Genomic DNA, 26,545 nt, shown 5'->3' with positions numbered 1-26,545 from the left:
CAAAAAAAATCATTTTCATAAAGGTTCACGACTGAGTTTGACCCAAGTCAAATTGATTCACCAAGCACACTTGAAAAACAACTCACAATAAGTTGTGCAGCACCAAGAGTAAAGCTGAAGTAAATCCACAAATCACAATTACAAAATAACAGCACCATTATCAGTATCAGATTATTAGTTTATATATTAAATCCCACAAATAAAGATTGTGGGATTTAAAAATAACCGAAAAACCATTAACTTTCATGATGGAGATGAATCAGTTTTTTGGTGTAATGGTGAGTGTGACCAAGTAGATTGTTGCTCTCTTTAAGCCTGATTTTGATATAGTTGTTCATGCAGATTATCTACTTTGATATGCACACTGATGTGAGAAATATTCAGCTGAGGTTTCCCTGCAGGTATTCCCATTGCATTAGCAATTACACCATTGCTTGTGGCTTATTCTCCTGTAACATGCTGTTTATGTATTCACTCGTTTTCTCATCCTTGTCTCAAATTTGTTTTAAGACTCTTGAAAAATTCTATTGCCAAGGACACAAAGCTCACAGTTTGTTCTAACTGAAGCGTGGCAACACTAGGACTGAATATGTTCCACCTGAAGCTGTTCAGTCAACGCGTTTTAAAATACAATCTCAGCAACAATCTTAGTGCCCCATCGACAGCATCCCCAGGTGCCCGTATGGACAGATAGATGGACCTATGGCGAGCCCTGATGACACTCGTGAAAAGGACAGTCATCTTTTGTTCTTGCCAGTATCACTCTATCAGCTAATAGAATTCCCCAGCAGTCAATAAAATTGATGAATAATTCATGCTGGCCAGCAACAGGGAATTGACAGAGCATGTAAATCAACCCCCCTTCCAAAGCCCCCCGAGCCATCCGTCTCCTCCACTCCTTGTCTACTCGCCTTCATTTAAATATGATTGTGTATATTGCATTTACTTGGGTATGAACAGAGAAGCACGCTGTGGAAAATTTGTTTGCAATAGGACTTTTATTGGACCTCCCTTACATGCAGTATGTCTGCCAGAAGAAGACAAAGGCATTATTTTATTCCCTTGACGGCTTTATGTTGAAGAAAATATACCCTAAACACACACATTTACTTCCACACATACAGATACGCACATACAGATCCACACATACAGTATATGGAAAGGCACACAGTGTTAGTGAGCCACCATACAGCCAGAAAGCCAGTTAGAAATGGCTTGTAAATAGATTCATTACATGAATCTGTTGGGGTCTCTTTATTGTAATTCCCGTCCTTTTGGTTTCAGTTTTGATGAAAAATGAATTGATGTATTATGAAGAGCACAAAAGCCTGTTCAGGATAATAGTCGAGCACCATGGAAGGGTCCAAAGAACGTACAGCACTACCCTACAAAACCTTCACTATGACGCTCTCAAATATAAAACCTACAGTTAAAAGCAACCAGGCAGTGTCGGTCATACAGCGGCTGTTGTCATAGAGACAGGCATGACATGCAGCCCTTTTGTTCTGATGCTCTTCATCCAAGCGCTCCGGAGCGAACAGCCAACACTTTTTGGCCCGAGACGAACGCTCGGTGGATACAGGGCCTAAAGATGAGTACCAAAAAAACAGCAGCAAAGGAACAGTTTAAAGACTGAGTCTTGCACAAGCACAAAGATTGTTTCAACCAGTCTTTAAAAGGCAGCATAGCTGAGCAAATACCACTTCCATTAAGATTTCCATCCAAGCTAAGAATCCTTCAGATGCAATCATCCATAATTGTCTCTGTTTTGAGTGAAGTCACAAAGTGACACTCAGACCTTTGACCTGCGTTGTTCTCTACATCCTTTTAAGAGCAGTCACATTGTTATCAGCCACGCCATCAACTGCTGCCATTGATTTTTTAATTTTCAGTTTCACGTTCCAAACCAATTTAGAAACATTCTGGACCATTGTGCTCTACAAACGTTGATTTCAAACAGAACAGACAATGGACACTGCAATAAAAACACGGGTATTGCAGCGAAACCTTTGAACCTGTCAGAGATACAAACTGTTAATGTTAGTGGCCTGTCATTCGGACGTGACCCTTTTCTCACTTCTGTTTTTATTGCGGTCAATGGCAAATGTCCGCCTCATGCTGAAATAATAGCTTTAAAAGCTGTAACACGAGTCATTGGAGAGAAGTGGATTCAGCTGACGAGTATGAACGTCTCTCAGATCAAAGAACAGAATGTCTTGAGTGACTTTTGTTGCCAAGAATAAATAAGAATTTTACTGACACACTTATTTAGATATTCTTCCTTCACCACAGTATGTTTACATGCACAGTAAAGTTAAGCAACATTTATAGCTATATTATGTCATTTAATTGTCCTACTGTAATGTACACTTCACACATAATCTGTGGCTCCTCGTCTGTCCACACATTCGTGGAGCTGCACGAGTATCTCTGGGATGTATTTCTGTATCTACAAATGCGTGGACTTTGCTCTACAGCACCTTTCATGTTGATGTCTTGTTTTCTTCCCAGCTTTCTTTCATCCATTTATGCTGTTCAACTTCAGGTCAAGGCCTGCAAAGGGCACTGAACATGCTCAGAACACCTTGGCCAGCTATGGGCTGATTGAGGTGTAAACATGTAAGAATAAATCCACCACCATCCGCCGTAGTTGGGTCTGTTGGGTTAACACAACATCCCGGCCTCACAAACACCAGTAGTGTTCTTAAAGAGCCGAGCTTCTATAATGCATGTGGTTAACACTTTTTCATAGAGTCCTGTCCTCACTCCTGGCATGCTGTTATTGAACCCACAGCTCACAGACGATGCTTACAAAGCAAATAGAGAATTCAACCAAAGGCAGAGACTACAGATACACACACTGCTGCACTTTCAGTTCGTCAATCGCGGTGATTAAGAAGGGTTGTTGTCAATTAAGTTAATACCTTGAAGATCAAAGTAAGCATGACTGGAAACATTTCCACCTTTCCCTTATTTTGAAAGGTTGCTCTGTTCTTCCTCTGTGGAAGAACAGAGCTTGGCAACAAACATTTCCAAACTGATGAATGTCAGTAGCAGACAAGGTTAGGTTCATGGAAATGTTTGGCTGTAGTATACATTAGTCTGAGTTAAGAAATGTTCTGGCAGCAGAGCTCTTTCTTTTAGGTTGTTGATCAGTCTGAAGAATGCAGCATCTCACCGGCTCTTCTTTCTCTCTCTTTTTCACTGTATCTATTGTTTTTCTTTACGTTGGGGTCATCATAATGCAGCCTCTGTTGTCAGGTAGGAAATGAAAATGGGAGGAAACATGAGTATACATTTTTAAATATACTGCCAGTTGCATTTTTCTACCAAATGTAGCAGAAACATGACTTCTGGTATTTTACCTTTTTAAAAGCTAACACTGTGCAGCACCTTCATTTGAAGCAATAGTCTGGACCTGCACATTGTCTTTCACAACATGAAACCACTCACCTGCAGAGCCTTAATATGGCTCTTCAGCAGACATTATGTCGTTATATATTCTATTTAAAGGCTTTATAATGCCGTGTAGTACTGGAGTCTGTAGACGTGTGGGTTCTTCTGGCATCCAGGGCCCCAGAGGGCCCACCAGAGCCCTCTTAAAGTATATTATGCGGGTTATGGGCAGCAGGCTGCATTGTAATATGCACTTATTAAATGAGCAGTTTATTCTCGGGGACCTTGTTAGGGTAAAAAAAAAACAAAAAAACAGAATAGAATCAGGTATGCAAGAGTTGTTTTTGTCTCGTGGGGCTGCGAAGGTTTCCATTATTAGCCAGAGGAAACAAAATGTTCTCATGGCCTAAGAAGCACTTTACTATCCTGTTGGTTGTTTCTCTAATACATTCCAAATATTCAACTATTTATTCCCACTTCTAGTTTGACTTCCACCTTCTCTCCTTCTTCCCCTCACGTTTCCCCATGTACCTTCGCGCATATCTATAACAGGTAGAGGAAGAGAACAAAAGGGTTTTGGAGCGTGAAAAATCCTTCCAATCCTCCGTGTGCCCGGCTTCGCTCTAAAGATGAAACCCCACCGCTTTCTACCCACCTTGAACATGAATCAAATTCACAGAGCTGTTAGGATTTTGTTGTGGTCCAAAGCGAGAGAGAGAGAGTTCAATTTGCGTTCACATTGGAAGCGCAACATCTCCTACAGCACAATCGTTGACATTCATGGCGGATGACAGAGAAAGAGGGGTTAAGACGGTGGGCGAGTGGAAGTCACGGCGAGAGGGAGAGCGAGTAGAAATTTATTCCACAGAGCGAAAAATAAGAAGATGGAGATGGCAGAGGAAGAAAAGTTTGGAGATTTCCACTCTGTCCATTAATAATAAATCCCCCTTTGTTGTTGTGACAGTTGTTTCCACCTACCTCTCCCTTGTGCTGCAGATCACCTGACCCATGCCCGACCACTGTCACAGCAGCCCTGATTGTTCTGTGACAGTACAACTCCACAGCCTCCGTCAACACACACACACACGCATGCACACACAGCTACAGTTCTTCAGTGATCTGAGGATCCCCCTTGCCCAGGTGTACTGACCTTGCCACCAGTCTGTGTTACGGACGGTTGAGTCAGCGCTCACACATACCAAATGTGTTCTTTCCCTCGAAGCTCTTCTCTGAAGTTTCTGTGGCTGCCGCTGCCTTCAAAGCTGAATCACAGAACAGGGGACAAGACGGTGCTTGAGACGTGTTGACAGGAAGTTCTCAACACCTTTCCTCGACAAGTTACACACAAAAGAGGATCAAAGGAGGAGAAGGAAGTTCTTCTTTTGCAGCATTTAACACTGATAGACAATGCTACAGGTGTTAAAAGTTAAATCTGGAAATATTTTGAAAGGTTGAGGATACTGATGCTTTTCTTTGTGCTTCTTAAATTTTGGAATTTTTGTCAGTACTTCCTGTTACCATAAAAAAAAAAACGTGGAGTTAATCATTTAGTCACTGAATTCACTACCAAGACTGTAGTTATCTATAAGAGACACAATATTGGTTAGAAAAAAAGATTGCTGGTATCACAAAAACTGAACTCTGGCCATCTTCTGTTCTTTATCCCCACACCATTATTTGTGTTGTTTTTCAGTGCTGATGGAAGCAGTAGTATACTACAGTAGTACCTTTACTGCATGTTATCAGATAACAAAAACCCTGATAACAATATCAGTATCTCATTTAGAATAGTTCTATTCACATGTTCCTGTTTGCTGTGCTTCTTTATTTGATGCGCCAACAAATTGAGACATTTCTGTGGTTTCATCATCAACACAGTCGCTGCTGTAACATTATTCTCCTTCTTCTTCCTGCGTCTCTCTCTGTCTTACTTTCCTCAGCTCAGTCTGAGCAGATGAGTCTGGTTCTGCTCTTAAAGGCAGTTTTTCCTTACCACTGTAACTTTACTAAATGTTGCTTAGGGCTCATGATGGATCAATGTTCGTGTCTTTGTAAACAACATAACCAAGAGTGAGGTCTTTACCTGCTTCTTGTTTAGTGTCTTGAGATAAGAGTTTTATGAATTTGAACTTCACTGATACAGATTGATTGAATTATTGATTGATTGACTGATTGATGGTTGAAAACATTTTGCAGCTTGCATAAAGACAGACCAGACAACAATGTTCACAAATCTTTGAAGGAAAACAATGTTCTCACCATTTTTCCATTTCTGTAGTAATGTTTGGCCTCCTTTTTTTTAGGCCTCATCCTTATTCCTTCCTTTGCATGTAGCTCTTTGGCTAGCAGCCACCATGATCGACCTGACCTGCAATACATTCACATCATCATTATAAAGTCAGTCAAGGACAAAAGTTTAAAGAAGCATCATGTGGATGAATCCATGTAATCACTTTAAATGAAACTCTTATGCCCGACACTACACATAACCCCGGAGGTAGTAATGCTACAGATCAGTGAAAACTGAAGTTCCCTCTGGCATAAATAAAGCTGTTTGAGCCTAAGTGTTACATCCAAACACTGAACTCCACAATTCAACTAATGTCAACATGTATTGCTTCAAATAAGGACAAACATCAACAACATAACAAAGCCTAATAGAATTGGCAAGTCCTGTTAAAACCATCGCTTCTAAAGTAATGGCCACATTTAGCTTCATATCTTATATTGCTTAAAAGGTATGGACAGGTGAGTACTTCCTGTTTCTCTCAATAGTACAATAAGAGAGTGAACAACAGTGAGTTAAACAAACATAGTCAATAATGCAGCTTTAATAAAAGCCTCACTGAGTAACATCTCTCCTGCTGCTGGACTGTGTGTTTATTTTTTAAGCACAACATGAAGAGTAGCAAGCCCCCCTTACAATAGTGTAAGGTGTGTCAGCCCATTCAGCTCCCTCATGGTCAATAAAAGTAACACTTTTCTTCTTCCGCACAGCACTGACACTGCCACAGTCAGAGCTGAGATTGACTTGCTGTAAACAGAATGAGAAATAGCCCGGTGGTTGGATATTCTTTGTATGTTCCTGCTTTCAAGTACAAGAGGAAGCTGTCAGTGGCCTTTCTGACGCCGTGTCACTAAAGGCCAAGACTCTGAATGGTCGTCCTGGTGAGACTAGCTGCAGGAATGCTTGGCACAATGAACTGAGCGACGTCTTTCAGAGGAATTTAAAACCGTTTCATTCAAACAAGGATTTGGCGTGCAGAGCCTCCTCGCAGACTGAGACTCGACTCGCTCTAATGTGCAGGCCGAAGCAGTCAATGTACAGCAAGACCTTTTGACATTTTCAGTGGTTTTGTGTTATGTTCTGTCGTCTTGGGAGCGAAAGAAAAGCAGCTGCCTTCTTTGTGTCACACCTTTATTCCCACCTTAAAGGCCCACGATGTTTTCTGTCAGGCTGATGCTGAGTACAGTGTCTTTTCGGTGTTTTTCGTTCTCCGGCTGTCAGAGTGAGCAGCTGCTGCTGTTTGATACATCTTTAGACCGATGTAGTGATCTGGGATTACCTTGTGTTTCCTGTCAGCGTTAACTTGTCAAAATGGCTCCTTTTGACCTGACTTCATAAACCTGATTTCAAACTGTAACAGTAATTACAGGTTTTCTGTCTAAAGTTTATTGCTTAGTAGGTTAACACGTAAGAGGAATTAGTTTGTTGGTTATTTGGTGTGAAGCATTTGAATTAGAAATTCAATGAAACAATAAAAAAAACCAAGAAAAGATCAGTTCCTCTTCTGCAAATCAACTTTTATGAGCGAGGTGGAAGCTCCTGATAAACTTTGAGCTTGTATTGGTTTTAGAGGTCTGCAACCCGAGCTGAGCCCTTTGGAACCTGAGGCCAGACTTTGGGCTCAGGTCGGATTGTGCTGGACTTTTTGGGCCCGACCTCGGCTCTGATTCTGGCTCACCGGATCAGAGGCACATCACTAGCATGTAGCAACCACCTGGACTTCAGCAGACCGTAGCTGTGCTGAAACCCGCGAATCAGAATCAAGTATTTAACAGAACCGTGCGATAAAGGGTTTAAGGCTTTGTTTCAATCACATGCTATTTAAAAAAGTGATGGAGTGGCACATTTTGCTACGTCGGTGAAGAAGACTCAAAGAAATTCTTTAAAGCACTGATTCGTTTTTGCAGTTATATTACGTATAATCTTCCACCACGTGTCTTCGTTTTCAACATTTTCAGTTTCACTCTGTTATGAGACATCATCATCGTGCTCCCTCACACGGAGCTGAACTTTAAAACTGACTGTCATACTTGTATGTGATTGTGTTCGATGCTGCAGCTAATAGTCCATTTCATCCCTACAATTCGCGAGCGGCATTGATGTCATTTTGGTGACAGCAGGTCGAGTGCCACTCGAGTGCTCCTCTCCAGCACAGACAGACAGACAGATGGTCTCTGAGGCTGATGCTGCCAAAACCTCAAGTAGAGAGGCAAAGGCAAACGGGGAGTACGTGTTAACCCTAACTAGTCAGCAGTTTATTTAAAAGTAAATATCCTTGTAGCATAGGGTTGTTTTCCTTACCAAGTTCACACTTCGCCTCTGCATGTTCCCTCTCTCCTCTGTGCAAAAGCTATTAAACACTGATCCTATTCTCCCCGGCTGCATCTTACTCGCTGTGGCCCTCTTTGGATTTTTATCTTCCTGCTTCTCCTTTTTTCCTGCCTCTCTGTTTCTCTCTTTCTAAATGCAGAGTCCACTCTCTGTGAGCTATTGATTTCTGTTTTCTCTGCTCTCAGAGTCCTCCTCTCCCATGCTCCACTGCTTGTTGAATCAAGCCCGAGCTGGGCCACAGACTGCTTCCCCTGGGCCCTTTGGGAAAATCAAAGTTAGGGCTGAATAAAATGGAGGCAGGTCACTGGTTCAATGAGGGGCTATACAAATAGATGAGTGTTTATCTTTCTGGAATAGGCGTAAATGGCTCGGAATAACAAATATTCAAAATGACTTCGCCTGAGAGGCGTGTAACTCATGTTATTCTAATAGAGTTATTATTCAGTGTTCATTGAGCATCCACTTTGTCCTGCCTCGAGTCTTAGGATATGTAAATATTGATGTATATTATAGACGTGAAAACATCAGTTTCCTTAAATGACTTAACTGCAAAGTTAAAGTGTTTAAGCAGAAAGTTTTGAGCACAAAACAGACTTTACATCACGTCTGTCGTAGAAAAGGAAACAAATGTGTCGAGGTGGGGCATGAAGATGTGATCATTTTGTTTTGGATACCTATCAGTGATTTGACAGAAAGGATTCACCTCCATCACGTCTGAATAAAAAACAAACATTTATTGTCTGAGTCCGAATCACTTCCCCTTCATGTGAGGTCGCCTGTCACTTCAGATAATTAACAGCTGATCAAAGAAAATGTAAAACATTCGTTGATGCTCTGCAGAAGTGACAGTGTGAAAAGCACAGGCTGTAGCTCGACCTTATAAATGCTTTTTTTAAATTTTTTTTTACAAAAAGTAAGTAACTCTTTTTTGGGGGTCTTAAATACTCTTCATTTTGTTCAGTGCATCTTGAGTTGTCATGCTGTCTGCAAATGAATATATAAAATATGAATTAAGCAGAACTGGAATTTTATTTTTTCTGTTCTCTTGAGTGTGCTTGTAGCATCATTTATTCATTCATAGAGTGGGAAAAAGGTGACAGAGTGGAGGAGGAAAGGAAGAGATGTGGAGTCAACTTGAGGTCAGTAGGGGAACATGGAGCTCCGGGGGCCGCATCCTAAAACTGTCTGTTATCTCTCTTCTATATTTTAAACGTCTGGTTGAAAGAAGAAAGTGAAGATTGAGTTCCATTTAAAGCTGCCTAATCTCCGACCTCAGGTCGACTTGAAGTGATGCTGGCTGCATCTTGAGTTGAAAATCCCCAAAGGCTGTTGATACTGTTTTTGTAAAAAATGATCTTAAACATTTTCTGTCTTCCTTGCCCTGATCTTTGTTTGCTTCTATCTGCAGTGAGGGTCGAGTTGAGCTGCTGGGAGGAGGAAGTGTCCAGATCTTCAATCTCACTGAGGAAGACGCCGGCGTCTATACCTGCATGGCTGAAAATGGAAACGCAAGCATTGAAGCCCAGGCACAGCTGATTATACAAGGTACCCATAACAATACACTCACTTTCATTTGTTTTCAAGGACCAGTCGTGCAGAATGGCAAGTTTACGGCAGCCGAACATTTCAGTGTGATATTCACAATAACCAACCAGCCATTTCTTACCATGGTATTAATATTTGTGAGTATGGAAGGTGCGGTGACTTCACGGTCGAACATAAAGACAAATGGTGAATTGAGAAAGGGCGTTTGAAGAGTGCTGAGTCACTGCAGATCCAGCTAGACTCAAAGACTGTTCTTTGATCTTTAAAACAGTCTCATTTCACCGGATAATGTTTGTAAAGGAGCTTATTAAATGCCTTAAGGAAACAGCCTAAGTTGAAATAAAGGATATAACAATTAATCACAAAATGAAATGAGCAAGGTGTGTCTCCTGCATACAAACAAGGGACGGGTAACCCTTCCTTGTTGAGATATTTATAAAGTGTGTATTTATTGACATATCGATGTATGAGCGGTGTTGACAGTGAGTAATGTATTCACTATAAGTGGGCGTTTGTTCCTGTTTGTATCTGCTATGTCCTCAAACTTCACCTCACAATGGTTTAACTTGAAGTTCTGAGCTGCACATAGTGCTGTCAGGACAAAGACAAGCATTAAAATAACATATGTAATGTGTTGGACAACAGAACACTTAACAGTGTATCATCTACTGGTAATCAGGATATTCACACATCAGACACTCGTGCAGTAAATGCATTGTGATTATTGCTGTCCTATTTTATCTGCCGGTGAGAAAAACACAGGAACACTCGTGTGTAGGTGTGATAGTATCCTTTTCCAGGTGCAGCAAGTCAACCGGATTTGGTGTGAAATAGCTGCGGAATCGGGGAAACACCCTGAGGCTCATTCCCTGGTTCACTGCATCTCGCACACAGCCACATCATACAATGACTCCGTTCCTTTCTCCCCAAATCCCTTCATCTGTCGTCGTCCCCCCCCCACACACACCAACCTTCCATCATTTCCCATGGCTCACTGTGATTAAAAGAGACAGTAATGGAAAATCACATCAGGTCACAGGAGGACGTCTGACTTCACTCGTTTTCTTCAAGTCTGTTCGCCAAATTCTCCCTGAAATCCCTCGTGTCCCTGACCCGACCCTCGCCAGTCTGCACCTCCAATGTGTGGAGTCTGTGGGGGAATATGTTTGAAAGACATCAGTCATTGTAATGCGATAAATCACTTTGATTAGATCCCATGCTATAGACTCACGAGCCTAATTGTATTTACTTCATCCAGATTTATAAAGAAACCAGATTGTGGCATTGATTTCCCCCCTTGACAACAGAAATGACACTTGAAAGGTCAATTTCCCTCAAGAAGTCGTTACTCCTGTGAAAGACATTCATACAAGTCTATGTGGTTTGGATCTATACTTACAACAAAACAATTTTTCCTCTGACTGACTCCTTAGAAAACACCTCAGGGCCTCTTTTCTCCGCAGTAACAAGGAGAGATTGTGTGTTTACGGCGAGTGGCTTTTCATAACCGCTGGACAGTTTGTGTTTAGGAAAAGATGCAGAGAGTCAGCCGGGGATTCGATGGGGTGAGACATTGTTAGGTCTCGCCTGGAGATTGCTGCAGAGTTTAAGATGCAGCTGGTGCTTATTTTAGAGGGAGAGGTACAAGGCCGTAGCAGCAGGTGCGTGCGCAAACACTAACACGCCCATGCATACGGAATGATGCCACACAAGGTCAAATACTCAGTCACCCTGCACACCTGTAAGCACCAGGGATATGAACATTTTATTCTCTCTATTATCCCAGTCATGGATTTATCCCTGATACTCATCAAAGCCGCTCTTCAAGTGTCACTAAAAGAATGAAATCACCAACACTTCATCTGGGAGCAAATGGTTTTATTGCACTGCTGTTATGACACATCTTTTTTATAGTGAACAGGCTTCGGGGAAAATAAAAAATGTCTTGCATTAAGTCAAGTCAACTTTTTTAATATAGCACATTTCAACAAGGCCATTCAAAGTGCAATAAATTCATGAATGATTAATTCTCACTGCACCGATAAAAGAGAATGAAATATGAAAATTAAATCAGTGACTTGAGTGTCAGCAAGCTATCCCTCTGCACCTCTTCTTCCACAAGTGAAACTGACTCCAAATATCCAAACACTGTGATTTTTATGTACTTGATAGAAAACTTCTATTTCAGCACAAAACGCCTGGAAAAAAGAAGAGTACTTGGTTGCGATGTGAAATCGGCTTTAGAAGCGATAACGTCAGCAGCTGTAAAACATTAGTTATCTCAGAGCCGTATGTGCTCCATCTTTTAATTTGATATTTAAAGCCACAGTGGCATAAAAAAGGATTAGTGTGTTTTTGTGCAGACTGGAGCACAATCTGGTGTCACAGCGAACAGCATACCTGTTTCATTCCAACTCAACTCTGAGCAGCTTTTTAGGCTCTAAATGAACTGTAAGGTTCAGCTCAGCCCTCCCCTGACATCGACTTTAGGAGCACAGTGTGTCTTTGTGTGACCGTGTGTGTGTGTGTGTGTGTGTGTGTGTTTGCTTGCTATGTTCACTGGGACTTTTCTGTGACATCTCACCCTCTATTAGAGCTGGCAAACAGGATAAATGAGGCCAGTGGAGGCAGCAGCTTTTGATTATGGTCTTGTGTGACAGGGGCACCACCCAGTCCTGCCCTGTGTGCGTGTGTGTGTGTGTGTGTGTGTGTGTGTGTGTGTGTGTGTGTGTGTGTGTGTGTGTGTGTGTGTGTGTGTGTGTGTGTGTGTGTGTGCGTGTGCGTGTGCGTGCGCGTGTGTGTGTGTGTACGGTTGCAGGACAGAAATAGTCTCCACAAACGTATGTATGTTTCCTGTTTTATAGGGCTCTGAGTCAGTGGCGCTCATTTATCATGGCCTCATGCTATCATGTCATCAACTTAATTGTTCTTTCCATGTGCTGCGCTCTGTGCAGGAAATCCCAGCTCCCCTGTAAAAGTTTCAAGCCCTTTCTATGTGCTCGGGAGGTTTATAACCACAGACAGCAGGAGTGTTTTCTACCTCGTTATAGACATGGGTAAAAAATAGACGTAAGATCCCTTTAGAAAGGCTGAATATCTGCTCCACCCGAGCTCCATCTGCTTCTTTAGTCCTTATAGGGAAAAAAGAAATGAATCGATTGCATATTGCATCCACGTACCTTCTGTAGCTGGCGTTATTCCACCAAGGTGTGTATGTGTGTTTATATATATATATATATATATATATATATATATATAAACGTGTTTGTGTGTGTGCATACACAACAAAAAGTCAAGCATGTCTGGTATTCTCTTTTCTGGTTTGGTTTTTTATTTGTTCTAGACTGATGAAGGTATATTTTCCAGCTCAGGACAGGAATAGTAGTCGTAAATGATGTGTGGAAAAATCACACATTTGATAAGATCTGGTGAGTATTTCAGTCTGTTTTTACAACCTTCCCTGCAGTGTCACAGAAGTTTTTTATAGCGCCCAAAAAAGATGAACTTCCCATATATTTATTAAAAGAACAATAATCTGATAAGGAGCAACACACACACACACAGGGGTGCAACTTTACCCGCTTTCCACACAGGGTGTTATCTCAATCAGTGGGAGAGATGTCTCTGCTTGGTTTCTGTCTACACCCTCTTCTTGTGTTCATATGCAGCTGTGTATCACAGATAGAACCACATCTGCATGACTCCAGGAACATGCATGTACCGTGTGCCTCTGTGCTGTTTACAGCCAGTCTGTCTGCTCTGGCTGTTGTTTGAGTTTGTCCCATGCTGCATCCTCTGCTGAAGGGGAGCCTGGACCAGCTCTTTATCAGCTGTTTGAGTGGGCAGCAGCATCTGACTGGCGTTACTCATCCTGTCAAAATGTAAAAACTGAGATGCACACCTCTTTGATCCTGGGGATGCATTAAAAAACACTGAAACACAAACTCCTAGTTTGGTGCAACTCCGCCGGAAATGTAGATTCTTGTGATTGATTTTGTTTCCTCCTCTCAAGTTAAAACAAATGATGCTCTTGTAGAATGTGCCAAGTATGTACAGTAATCAGTTTGCAAGAGTTGCTCATATTCAGTCTTCAGACTTTCATAGATCAGGACACCTCCAGAAGATATTTGAGGAGCCTGTCTTTGCTATCTAAATGAAGTTTAACATAATGTACAGCATGTTATTTAGGCTCACGGCTAATTGTAGGTTTTTTCATTGATGTCTGATCGTGCATATTTACAAAGAGAGAGAGAGGAGTGGATATCATTTAGAGAAACTCTGCAGCAAATGTCTCTGTATTGTTGACACTGCTTTAAAGAAGAGCTTTGAACTCTCCCTGTGTCGAAACTAAACCATGACGTGAGTTTTGTTTCTGCATTTCATGGACAATTTCAGGCCTCTTTTTTTCCCCCCTCTCATGTCGAGTAATTTTAGAAGCAGCATAAAAACACTGAGAGCTTGAATTCCCTCCCTGGTGCGTTGCCTCGAACAGGACCTGATGCTCTCCTCGATGAAAGCAGCCACTAAGCCATCCCTCTCCTTACCGCTGAAGCTGTTAGTTTTGGCCAAGATTAAGAGTGAAGTTGTTATCTTTGGAAAAGCAGGACGGGTAATTAGTGCTGTCCAGGATTCACTTGCCCTCCGAGTAAACCCCTGACTGCCCGGGAGCTATTGTTGAACTTCATGGAGCTAACTGGATCCCTGCCAAGCAAACTGAGTAGGAAAACATCTTCATGTTTGGATCCTGAAGCTTCAACAGTCTTACATCAGACTTTAATAGATGGCAGCTGGAGCATAAATGTTTAGGAATGTATGTCCAAATATCCACTTTTTGCATATTTCACCGTATTTATCAGTGCCAATAGACAGAGGCTTGACATTTCCCCCTCAGTACGTCTCTGTTCAGTTTATTCTTCCCTGCCAGTGAAGCTTTAAGTAAAGTAATCTGCCCAGAATCCCTTTAGGAGGCCTTTGGGGTTTTGTTTTAACAAGCTCACAGTAAGACATACACGTGACCTTTTCCTGGCCCTCTTTTAGGAGTTCACTGGAGTCGGTGTAAGTCTGCATTAAAGCTTCTTTTACTAAGCCACAGGCTACAGAGATAATACCAGCCCTCGAGGAACTGGCATCGGACTTCTTTCAGCTACTGCCCCTCCTTAAACTGTATTTCTCTCCCTTCCTTTTATCTGTCCTTCTTTTGTTGTTGTTTTGTCTCTTTGTTCATAGAGTGGTGTTTGGGTTCCTCTGCAACTCCAGCCTGTTTGGAGACGCTCCAGCTTGTGGAGTTGGACGTCTGTGTCTCTGTGAACCCTCCACTGTAGGCAAACATGTCTGTGTCTATGTCGTGCATATTGTTTGAAGGAAAGGAAGTATTTAGTCCTGGATTTGGATTGATTACTCATCGTCTTCTTTGTCAATTACTGGTTCAAGAATATCCAAATGTGGGTAAGGCCTGCACGGCAGGGTGGTGGCTGCAAAAGCTTAGCAGAGTGTGATAGCCCTGGACAACTGTCCATTAAGCCCCATGGAGTCTTCTTTTATACTCCTTATATACTGTATATTGAATTCACTTCCTAACAAAATGTAAGTCACTACATTTTGATAAACATTTAATATCCTTTTCATACTTTATTACATTTTAAAGGTTCCTTTTCTTGGCTATTGTACGCTTAATTATTTTTGTTTCCTGATTATAATTTAGAGGCAGACGGGTTCGTCTTGAATGAAAAGGTGCACATGACATCGTTCACTCGTCCCACAATAACGCCAAAATGCAGAACACTATGAGCATTTCTTTTCTTCACAGCCATCAGTTAAAACACCATCAGTTTAGTTTATGAACTATTTGTTTATGAGAAAGAAGTTGAATATATTCACAGTAACTTTATTGCTGTGTTAGTTGACCCCAGAGCTGAATTATTTAGCAATTGAGACATGGTTCCCCTTTGCATATGAATGATTGATGCTGCAAACAGCCTATTAATGAAGGTAACTAGACTAGTCGCATACAGAGTCACCCCCCCTCCCCTCCTCACAAGTCACCCTCTGCTGGCTCCTGAAAGCCTACTATAGCCACACAGCCCAAGCCTTAATGCTATGTATTTAGGCGTTTCTACTCATTGCTCATTCCAATAGGTTCCGAATGTCTGAACTGAAAATGTCTGCCTTGATGGAGGGAGGCTGGAGATGGAGAGATAGACAGGGAGTTATAGGAAGATTAAAAGTCAGGGGGGAAATATAGGAGACTGATGGTGAAAGTGAGAGAGAGGATGAGAGATAAGGAGCGCTGCATGGTACCAGCCGCCATCAAAAACCTGTCACCTGCAAGCCTCACCAGGGGCTCTGTACACACGCACACCCACACGCACATACACTCATGCACACACACACATTTAGTATTGACTGACAAAAACACATTGCAATCTTATTAGTAAACCAACACAAAAAGCAATGGACATGCACAGAATAAGACAACATGGCCACATAACACACACATACGCACACACACACACACACACGCACACGTGCACACACTTACATTATGCAAACAAAATCCACCCATACATGTATTCCAGCAGGGAAGGACAATTATGTACAGCACCAGTAATAATGGGGGGGGCACCTGTATCCAGACATGTTTTTTAATAATTCATTTTCACACATGGCTCAAGCATCCACACGCACACACACACACACACACACACACACACACACACACACACACACACACACAAACACACACACAGTGTGACTCACTGCCTGGTGTCCCTGACACACCAAAGTAAACCAAGGATTCCACCTGCCTCTGCTGCACAGCTACTGGAGGGGAATATCCAGGGGACGCCACACTGTGAAACACATTATTCACAGCTCACACATCGCTCTGCAGGGAACACTCACACACACACACACGGGCAGAAACACACCCACACTGAAGACACAGAGCAGGGTGATGGCTGTATTGACAACCACATAGTGATCTAGTCTTCAAGCTTCACCATCTTCATTTCCAACCTTTGTCTCAATGGTCAATAAACGCCACAGTAACTCGTAGGAAAGCCTAGAAGCTCATTAAGCAAGAGGAGAGAGGAGGTTTCAGTGTTCTGAGCTGCCATCTGGTTGTTCAGTATTTGACTGTTTTCTGCTACAATGTGGTGTTAGATGACTTGGAAGTCACAGAAAACAAGATGTACTGTAGACTTTTGTTTAAATCAAGTAAAGGAACCAGGATACATTTACACTGTTCAGTTTGTTTATTGAGGATTGATATGGAGATTGATTATCTAGATTTTCTTTGGTCAAAGTGAACAGGAAGAGACTTGTGAGTGACCTGCATCCCATAATTAAGACCCACGTTTCTATTTTTACAGCACATTTGCTGTACAGTATGATCTACAGTACATATTTTCAAAACTGTTTGGCAAAAATGGTTGTGTGATTTTTAAACATTGTTTTGAAACAGGTGCATGAATGGATAGTTAACATGATGACACCTGTTGTTGCTGCAAAAACTGAATGCGTGATTGCCTCTATTGACAATTCCCCGCAATTATCTTGTTTTCATGACTGGATGTCGACATGTCTGTTATGAGAAGTAAGAAAACATGTGGCAGTCCTGCTGCGTATCATTTTAAAAATAAAATAGTACGTTAAAGGTCAAAAACATGAATTGAGACAAAATTGGTGAAAGCACCCAGTTGCTGCCTTTGTTTTTAGACGAGGATGCAGGGACAGCAATTTTCTGACGTGCGCAGCTTCCACGTGGGGGGGAGCATCTGACCTCTTTGCTCTATTGCTCTGTAAAGCATTGGAATGGTAAACAGATGGGCAAAGTGCATTTTTAATACAAACAAACATATCATAGTTCACACTGTGTCCTGCTTTTACTTCCTCTTGGTGTTTTTAGTCTTTTATTGGTGCAGAAATATGTTAAGGGTGAGCAGTCTCTTAAGCAGCCTTAATTAGATAAAGACAAAAAAAAACTGTAACAGGGAATTTTCCTGCTGGTAGTAACAGCAGTTCCCAACAGACTTGAAGCCTAATTTATTAAACAGAAAATTCTTGTTAGGGTAAATTAGCCACAGATACATCAAGCAGATGAGGGGGACTTGACCTCGCAGCCTGCTACTCGGCTGAATAAAGCCAGAAAAGGACCTTATCCTCCCTCTGCTTCTAATATTCAATCAGGCCATGTGAATAGATGCTAATAACAAGCTATCACAAAGCCCACAAGGCTGATGGCGCAGCTTGACACACTGCGACACTCTAACAATGCAGTCATTTAAACTGTGGTCAGTGGGGTCGCCGTTTATCAGAGAATGCACAGAGGCAGCAAAGGCACTTGTTCTCTCTCTCTCTCACACACACACACACACACACACACGCACACACACACACACACACACACACACACACACACACACACACACACACACACACACACACACACACACACACACACACACACACACACACACACACACAAACACACACACAAACATGCACAGACTGTCTTACCCTGTCTCTCCTCACATACACATACAGTCCAATTATAGAGAGAGGACGAGGCCTGGGCTGTGTGCTCCCTCTGACCTTGTTCCAGGACAGATTGATGAGGCGCTGCATCGCCCCAGCAGATCAAATAACTTCTCTCTGGCCCTCATTACAGAACCAGAGGAGATCTGCAAGTCCTTGCCTTAGCTAGTACAGCATGCTAACAGAGCACTCTGGTACCAGACAAGGTGCTGCTTTTCACCCTTGGTAAATAAGAGCAGAGGTTGCTGAACCTTGTATCAAATATTCAAAGTGTTACCATCCATTGAAAGGGTCACAGTCGTGTGGATGGTGCATTAGATAATTGGATAAGCTGTGGTTAGATGATGTTTGTTTTCCTTTCCACCCTCCCTGAACTGGCAGTTTGGCAGTTGAAGGGGAGGCACGGCATCTCTTGGTTCTGTTCTTATCCTGTCAAAGACCACAGTGTTAGAGCATGATATGCCTGCTCAGTTTTGACAAATTGGTTAATACATTTCTGAAGAGTAATATGACTCCGACAAAGTGTCAGCTTTTCTCCACACTTTCCTGACTCCTCTTTTTTTTTTTAATCTGCATCCCACAGTTCCTCCGCAGTTTGTGAAGCGGCCGGCCAACATCTATGCTCATGAGTCCATGGACATCATCTTTGAGTGTGATGTCTCAGGGTCCCCAGCCCCCACTGTCAAATGGGTGAAGAATGGGGATGCTGTAATCCCCAGTGACTACTTCAAAATAATTGTAAGTTCATATGACATAAATGTTATGCTTATTTCAAATCAAATAATCAAAGATTCTCATTTCATTTTGGTTTTGTCTGTAAGTGCTGTTAGTAACGTTTGAACTGCCTCTCATTGTTATTCCCTTTTTCCACCTGTTCTCTTTACTTTCTGATCTGCAGAAGGAGCACAACTTGCAGGTTCTGGGTCTGGTTAAGTCTGATGAGGGTTTCTATCAGTGCCTTGCCGAAAATGATGCAGGAAACATCCAGTCCGGTGCCCAGCTGATCATCTTAAATCACGGTACGCCAAACACAAGCAACACACACAAGTGTGCATCCAGACCTTTTAGGAAAGTAGATGGAACAGATTTAAAAAGATGACACAAATACAGTGTTCAGCGGTGAAATAATAGTGTCAAGCATGACCCAGAAATGCTGTCTGATCAGTTTGCTGAGACTGTAGTCGAGCATTACAGTGGAAGCATTTGTTCAAGGTCAGCAGAGCATGAACAACAGTAAGATATCAGCTCCAATGTTACAGTGTGAAAGGAGCTGAAATCTACAAAATAATGATAATAGTTGTTTTAAAAGAAAGCCTTAAATCTTAAAGAGCATCTATTGTGATTTCCCATATTTACAGTACAGTGTTACAATATTGTATTTTCATATTAAACTTGGTCAAAGTTTCAAATAATGAGGTAAAGTAAAGTTAAAAGTCATGCGTATGGGGAAAATCTCAGGCTTCAGTTCGGCCTGTTTCCACTTTATTTTCTGCTTAAGCAACAAGCAGACATCAGTGCGTCTTGGAATAGTTACATCCAGGCCAAAAACATGTCAAACCAAGTTATTCTTGGTAAATGGTTGTACACGGGAAAGCAAGTCTACAACAGTCATAGCAGCATTTAATATACTCCAGTATCCAGTAGCGGACGATGCAGGGAGGGATATGAATGTTTCACACGAGAAGTCAGAGAATTAAAGTGAAATACAGTAACGCATGTTTTACTTCTTATTTAACCTTTATTATTCCAACAGCTGGAACTGTGAATCGCTTCAGGTCATAAAATAGAGTTATAAAGCCTGAAATGAGCATCATAAGTCCTCTTTAATTTCAGGTCAAGTATAGTATTCAGGCTTTCAAAAAAAGATTTCTGTAAAAAGACTTTTTCATCAATAGCTTGTGCGGCACAGGCTAGCTTGGTTAAAGAAAGAGTCTACTCCTCAGTTATTCAGTTTGTGTTGCTTAAATAAAAGCGAGATGGCTTCTGGGGGATGTACACATGTGTGAAGGTGTGAGAGTGAGTGTTTAGTGAACAGTGAAATGAAACCACTGGAATCCTGAGAAACCAGAGGTGACTTAAAAGCAACAGACTTGTATCTGGGGCAAACCACGGCCGTCAGTCCATTCCACATCTAGTGGTACAGAAATGTGAAGACTTAAAGAAAGCTGCTTGGCTTCATGGAGCTTTAAGTAAACATCAATCCCTGTGACACTGTGCACATACTGTAGCTGCAGCATCGACTTCCTACTGTTTCTACCTTTAACTGTTTGAATGCTAACAGCCAGTGTAGAGCACAACAAAGGCAGACACCAAGGACAGTTAGGCTTGAAGCGATAAAAACATAGTGCCTGAACATGGGGGAGAATGTGGACAATTACCATAAGATCCCAGTTCTTGCAGTTGTTTTGTGTCATTACCTCTGCCATTAGAGAAAATGTAGTCTAACTTAGATTTGAGATCATTTAAAGCACAATAATAATCATAGTCTCACCCAGCGGGCTTGTTCAGTCCTCTAGAAAACAGGAAAACAAGTCATTCAAAACGATGCATGCAACACGGTTTCTCTAAAAAAAAAATAAAAAAAATATTACTCAAAATAAAACAACATGGTTGAAAATAGAGAACAATAAAACGATGAAAGGGACAACGCTAAAACGATGGTAATGCATCAGAAATGAAGGGCCTTTTGTTTCCTTTGACACTGCAGCTTACTTGACTCCGACTCGGCTGCTTTGCTGATGAAAAATCGAATCAAGTGTGGACTCCCCCCTCCCTTGAAGCAGGTGGCTAATGGATTAGCATATTGGTGTCCAACCGGTGGCTCCCCAGCTGTGTCATCCCCTCTGATTGGAGGACATAAAGTCAGAAATAATGATGACCTGCAGCTCATTGTGCGTCTGCATTTGACAGCATTGATAGGGATTTTTGCAGCTTTGCAGGGCCCCGAGTCTTTGCTCTCTTTGTTTGAGGTGGAGATAAATGAGGTGAATTACAGAGGCAGCTGGCCTTGTACACGGGGTGTGCCCTAAGCAGAGCTTTGAAGAAATTAATCTCTTTATAATCCAAAAATATCACAGAGAATCTTTTCTGTCTTGTCTCTTTTGTACTTCTGTCTTGGTCACAGTTCTACTAATCCAAACACACTTGCCACTCCAAAGTTTCCTGTTTATTCATCAGTTTCATTATCCCGCCATCATCTTCAGCTTTAGACGATGGGTCCTGGAGATGACTGCACTCGTAGCGTTGCTGTTTACTCTTCCTGTAAAATATTGACGTTTTGAGCTCGTGTAGACGCATCCGCTGCAGCTCACTCTGCATGCTCCACTGTGTCAGAGTAATTTCCTCTCTCAGAGGTGCAACGGTGAATCAATGAGAACATGTTTGAAATCAGCTCATTTTCTACAGCTATTACTGCTTTGTGGGCACAGCTCTGTGATGTGAGTTTGAAACAAATTGTCTTTAAGGTCTATTAGAGTCTCTCCCCCCTTAGAGTCTTTCCTCTGCTTCATTCTTCTCTCCTGTGCTGCTTAGTAGAAACGCTTACAATTTCACAGCCATCTGCCACCTTTCTCCATACTTTCTCTCTCTATGACTTACAAAGCCACATGCTCTTTTTAATAAGCCAACACACTGGGCTTTGTGTTAATTGTGCTGCCTGAAATAGTCCCTCTATATGGCTTCTCCCTCACAGCTGGACATCTTTGTACACTTCTTAAACCTCTATCTCACACACGCCCCTCCTGCTCTCTGCTGCCCCTGTGTGTTCCCCCTCAGTCAGGTATCTATATCACACCTGCCAGGCTTGAATCTCTGTGTGTCGGTGCCAGGAAAACAACCGTCTGTCTGACGGCTGCCTTGCAGTGCATGGAGATGAGCCAGGGAGTTGCCGCTGGGATAAAGTTGTCTTTACCCAACAGGGAAATCAATGTGGCTGCAAGTTTGCTCATATTCATCAGTTATCATAATCTTAACATCGGGACACAGCCGGCTGCCATTCACTGTCGCTCCACTGATTATTCCCACTCGTGGTTGTGTGGAAAGGAAAAAGGTCAGCTGCCAGCTTTAAGCGTGTACAACATTTTGATAGTCATTTATATTTTGCTTTTTATAAATACCTCAGTGATTGAGTTTGAAATGGCAAACTGCAGCACAAGAAAAACAAAATGTTTTCCCCTGTGAATGTAACTGTGTCTAATCTTCAGCAACGTTAAAGCTGTGAAAAACACATTTCTTGGCGGGGTGGAGGTCAAAAATAGGACCACAGATTGCAGTCTCTGACAATTTTCTCGGACATTCCACAGCCGTGTGCAATAGGGGTTAACTAGTTGCAAACAGATGTGAGTAAATAGAGGCATGGATGCCAAAAGTGGACCTCAAGGGGACCTAATTATGCTGGGTAATGCAGGCCGAGTAAGTGCCTCTTAATGTCCCTTGTAAACCTGCCATAGTCAGACATGTCGTCTTTTGGAAGTGTCCTCTGTTATGAGTCATGTTCTGTCATAGAGAGGGAAAGTACTAACTTTCTTTGGTATGAAAAAAGCTTTCTGTAGCTCCATGTGTGTTTTCTTTCTCACTTTTGAGATACGATAAGCATTTCAATCTTAATTGAGTTAATTTAGGTCCAGCTCTTGTCAGCAGCTTTTAAATGTCTATAAAGACTGATCTGATCAGGAACTTTTCTCATTAACATTTTGAAATAAGCATAATGTATCTGAGGTATTATGCCTATTGCAGCACATGTAGATCTTATTGTCAAGATAATCTTGAGGGAGGTTTTGGACTTCATAGGATATGCCTTTTAAAGGACTATCATCACACGCCATCTTTAGATGGTGTGCAGCAACAATTTGCAGCCTTTTCCAAGCACATGATTATATGACACATTGATGCAAGATAATGTAGTAGGTGCCAATTACAGCTTGGAAAGGAAATGGGTCACGTTTTTTGTCAGCTTTGAAGTTTTACTTGCATAGACAAAGAACTTGTTTATATGATTTCCATCTTTCCATATAAAGTACAAAGACAGAGACTGGGTATGAAGTTTGATAAGGTGGCATCCTGACAATATACGCTCAAGTTTGCAGTACAGTATGGTTTATTTTTTTGGGGGTTCTTCTGAGACCCTGAGCAGGGCTGAAATAAAATGTTCAGTATGAAAGATTGCTGGTGTTATTTTCTTCTAGAAGCTGGGGAGCTGCAGCTCGCATTACATTTTAAAAACATATATTCATAGGAGAAAGGAAAAGCCACTTCATTTTTTTTAGCTTTATTTATTCCCATTTTAACAATCACAAACCCAAGGCCACATCGCAGCCTGGGTGCTCTCACTACATACCCAATCGTCAATAACTTCCAGTTTAAATTCAATCCCTAAGTACTTAAAACGGAAAAATGCAGGAAGATCTGCATTTAGCATTCGCAAACAAAGAAGAAATGGATGCACTCCCTTTGCTGTTTGCACTTAAGTGTGTGTATTTTCAGATTATTATTTTTTTCAAATGTTTGCATAAAAGATGCACTTTCATTTGCATATTAATACTTACTTTTGCTCTTTCTGCTGACTTCAGTATGGAGATGCTCTTCTGTCTGGGTTTTCCTTTCTTTCCATCTCCCCTCTTCTCACTGCTTTGTTTTGACATTTTGCCTCCTAGTGCCCAAGTCGAGTACTGCACTGAAGAACCAGAAAGCTTCCACTGCCACTGACGCAAAAAAACAACAACATATTTATAATGAACGAAAAGAAGACATGAACCTGAATATTTGGTCTACGTAGTGTAGACGGAATTAAAAAACATCAATCAATGCTTGGTGCCCTACAACACAACTACATGCATTTTAGCTGCTTTATTCTACAAGCTAGTATTACAAGTTAGTATTCAGGTCGCTTTATGACGAAAGAAAGATGACACACTATTTCTGATGCAAAAGCATTTTTTTCAAGCTTGTGTTAAATCAAAGCTTTAACAGGCAAGCAGTCGTTCTCCATCCCTCCCTCTCTTTCATCTTTCCCCGATTCTCCCTTTCTGCCTCTATCTCTCCTCCTTTCCCTTCATCTTTCCCTTCATCCAGCTATGCTGCCATTAGTTGTCCCTCCCCCCACCTCTTAAACCTGTGGCAGCAAACAGAAGAATCCTGTCCTCCCCACCCATCAGAGGTACGGGACCCCTGCTGAGAGATGGAGATGCCTCATCAGTGCCTGAGTGCTCACTGTGTCTCCATATTTTCCTCCCTCTCTCTCTCCATGGCTCGGTGTATTTCTGAGTGCAGACATCAGGAGTGCTGGCATGATAAACTGACACATGTGCTGTTCCCAAAGCTGCAGATTGACAAAGTCACAGGCACAGGGAGATACTGGAAGGGATATATTTAGAGAGACGCACATACCGTAACTTCATTAGCAAATCAATTAATTACAGCAGACTGGAGCTCCAGACATGCCTGTGAAATGACACAGAAACCACAAGTTGACTGCTGTGTGTCAGGATGACTTGGCTTCTTTTAAGACTGGGAGTAGATACAACCACTGAACTACATTGGCTTTGATTTAGTCCAGGAAAGTTAAAACCCAAGAAGGATTATCTACCAAGAAGGTTCCAGAAGTCAAGAAAACCCACACAAGGTTTATTTAAATGCTACTAATATGAAACAATATGAAACATAGACTATATTTAAATATAGACAACATGTCTCCATCTCCTTCTGTTGTGAAAAATTGAAGCCAAAACCCTCCCGTGTGGTGCTGACACTGGCGATCTTATTTGGAGCCTAGACACAGAATTGACACCATGCCTTTAACTAAAGTAAATTTAATTTAGTCCGCAGTGTAAAACAAGAGCAACAATTTTCTCCAAATTTAAGCTTAAAAAGACTGACCAATGCTTGCCTAAAACTTCTCATACAATAATAATTGCCAAAGGTGCATCATAATTGTCTGGATCTGCCAAATAATAACCCATCGTGAAACAGTCAACTTCAATATAAAAAACAGATTGATAAGCAGTGTCTATTGAAGCCGACTACGATAGCTAAATAAGACCTGAAAAAGCTGTTATAAAGAGACCTGGTTGCCAGAAGCAATGCTGTTCACAATCTGAACATCAAAAAGCAGAAAAAGATCCAACATCTCCCACCTTTTGTTAAAATGTCTGGCTAATCATTGGGGAGAGGAATGTTTCAAATGGAACAGATAGCTGTAGCAAATTTGTATCACAAACAGGCTCTCAAATATTGTATTGATATTGTTTCAACACAAGCAGTAATTATTTCCTCATGGACTGCTGATACACAAGAGACGAGAACACAGTAGCCTAGATCTATTGTTTGTGGCTCTGTGCAGCTTTGTTTTTGTCCTCTTCTTATACAAATCAAGAAGTACTTGAATTGACATTGAAAAGAGAGAGAGACGAGAGCAGTACTTTAAAGGCGGTCCTGGTACTGCTGATAGTGTGATACACTGCTGCAGTGGCTCTAGCTTGTGCTGAGACAAGAAATTCACCTTATTAAGAATCCATGTAATATAAAATGTAACTAGATCACGATTAAACGGCAAAGAAACAGACTGAGTTGAGTCAAGTAGAAGAAGGCGGAGCAGTGAAGAAATGTCCTCAGAAATGCCCCGAACACATTTGTAGCAGACAAGCCTCAGACGCCGGGTTCTTCCTCAGCTGCCTGCCGCCCTTATTCCCTGTTCAAATCAAGAAGTGAGAATAGGCTGCTAAAAGACCCTTCCCTCCAGCCAGACTCCCCCAGCACTGAACACACGCGCAGGCCCACTTCAGGGAATACAGTGTGCTCCATCATCCGCTCGCAGGGTCATGGCCGGGCCAGCAGGAATGAGTCTGTAACGCTGTGAGCATGTGAATGTGTCAGCACGGTGCAGTGCTGGGCACCATGTTTTACTGTTAGCACCGTCTGCAACTTGACTTTACCTTCAACAGCAGGCGCCAGTGTGAAAATGTGACAGTTAACCAGCATGTCGTGTACTGCTGGGATGTGTACGCGTGCAAACATATGGTCACACTTGCTTTACTGTATGGTGACAGCCTACACGACGGGCTTCAGGAGGTCACAGGGACACAAACTAATTATGTTTAAGGATTGATCAGGCTGATTGTTTTCTCATTGTTTGTTGTAGCCTGCTATCATGTAAAGGCTGCTCTCATCTGATTTGACCCATGTTGTTTACTGCCGTCACTCTGTCATATTCTTTATATACACCAAGGACAGCGTGTTGGTCATCTGTTACTATCGACTTCAAACAGCCTTCCTAGATATGTTTGGATTTCACTGTTTACAGTTTCCATAATGTGTCCTATATGAAAACTTTTATTTATCTAAAACATTATTTAGAAAAATGTGTTTGTCAAATAGAGACACAATAATCCTAGCACGGTCTGCAGCACATTTAGCGTAGCGCCACAGCTAAAATTGTAACCATGTTAAATAATGTTT

The 26,545-nt window shown here is 41.8% G+C and overlaps 1 protein-coding gene across 1 annotated transcript in view; it reads left to right on the top strand.

Annotated features, from left to right (window-relative positions):
• Window positions 1–26,545, top strand: part of neo1a (neogenin 1a) — a 148,851-nt gene that overhangs the window by 86,780 nt on the left and 35,526 nt on the right. Inside the window, exons 5-7 of the mRNA XM_079339546.1 lie at window positions 9,423–9,559; window positions 18,678–18,832; window positions 18,993–19,113. Coding sequence (XP_079195672.1) covers window positions 9,423–9,559; window positions 18,678–18,832; window positions 18,993–19,113 — 413 coding nt within the window. The remainder of the gene's footprint in view (window positions 1–9,422; window positions 9,560–18,677; window positions 18,833–18,992; window positions 19,114–26,545) is intronic.

Source organism: Symphodus melops (assembly GCF_947650265.1).
Source record: "Symphodus melops genome assembly, chromosome: 3".
In the NCBI taxonomy this organism is placed as follows: Eukaryota; Metazoa; Chordata; class Actinopteri; order Labriformes; family Labridae; genus Symphodus; species Symphodus melops.
This window is presented reverse-complemented; position numbering and strand designations above follow the sequence as displayed.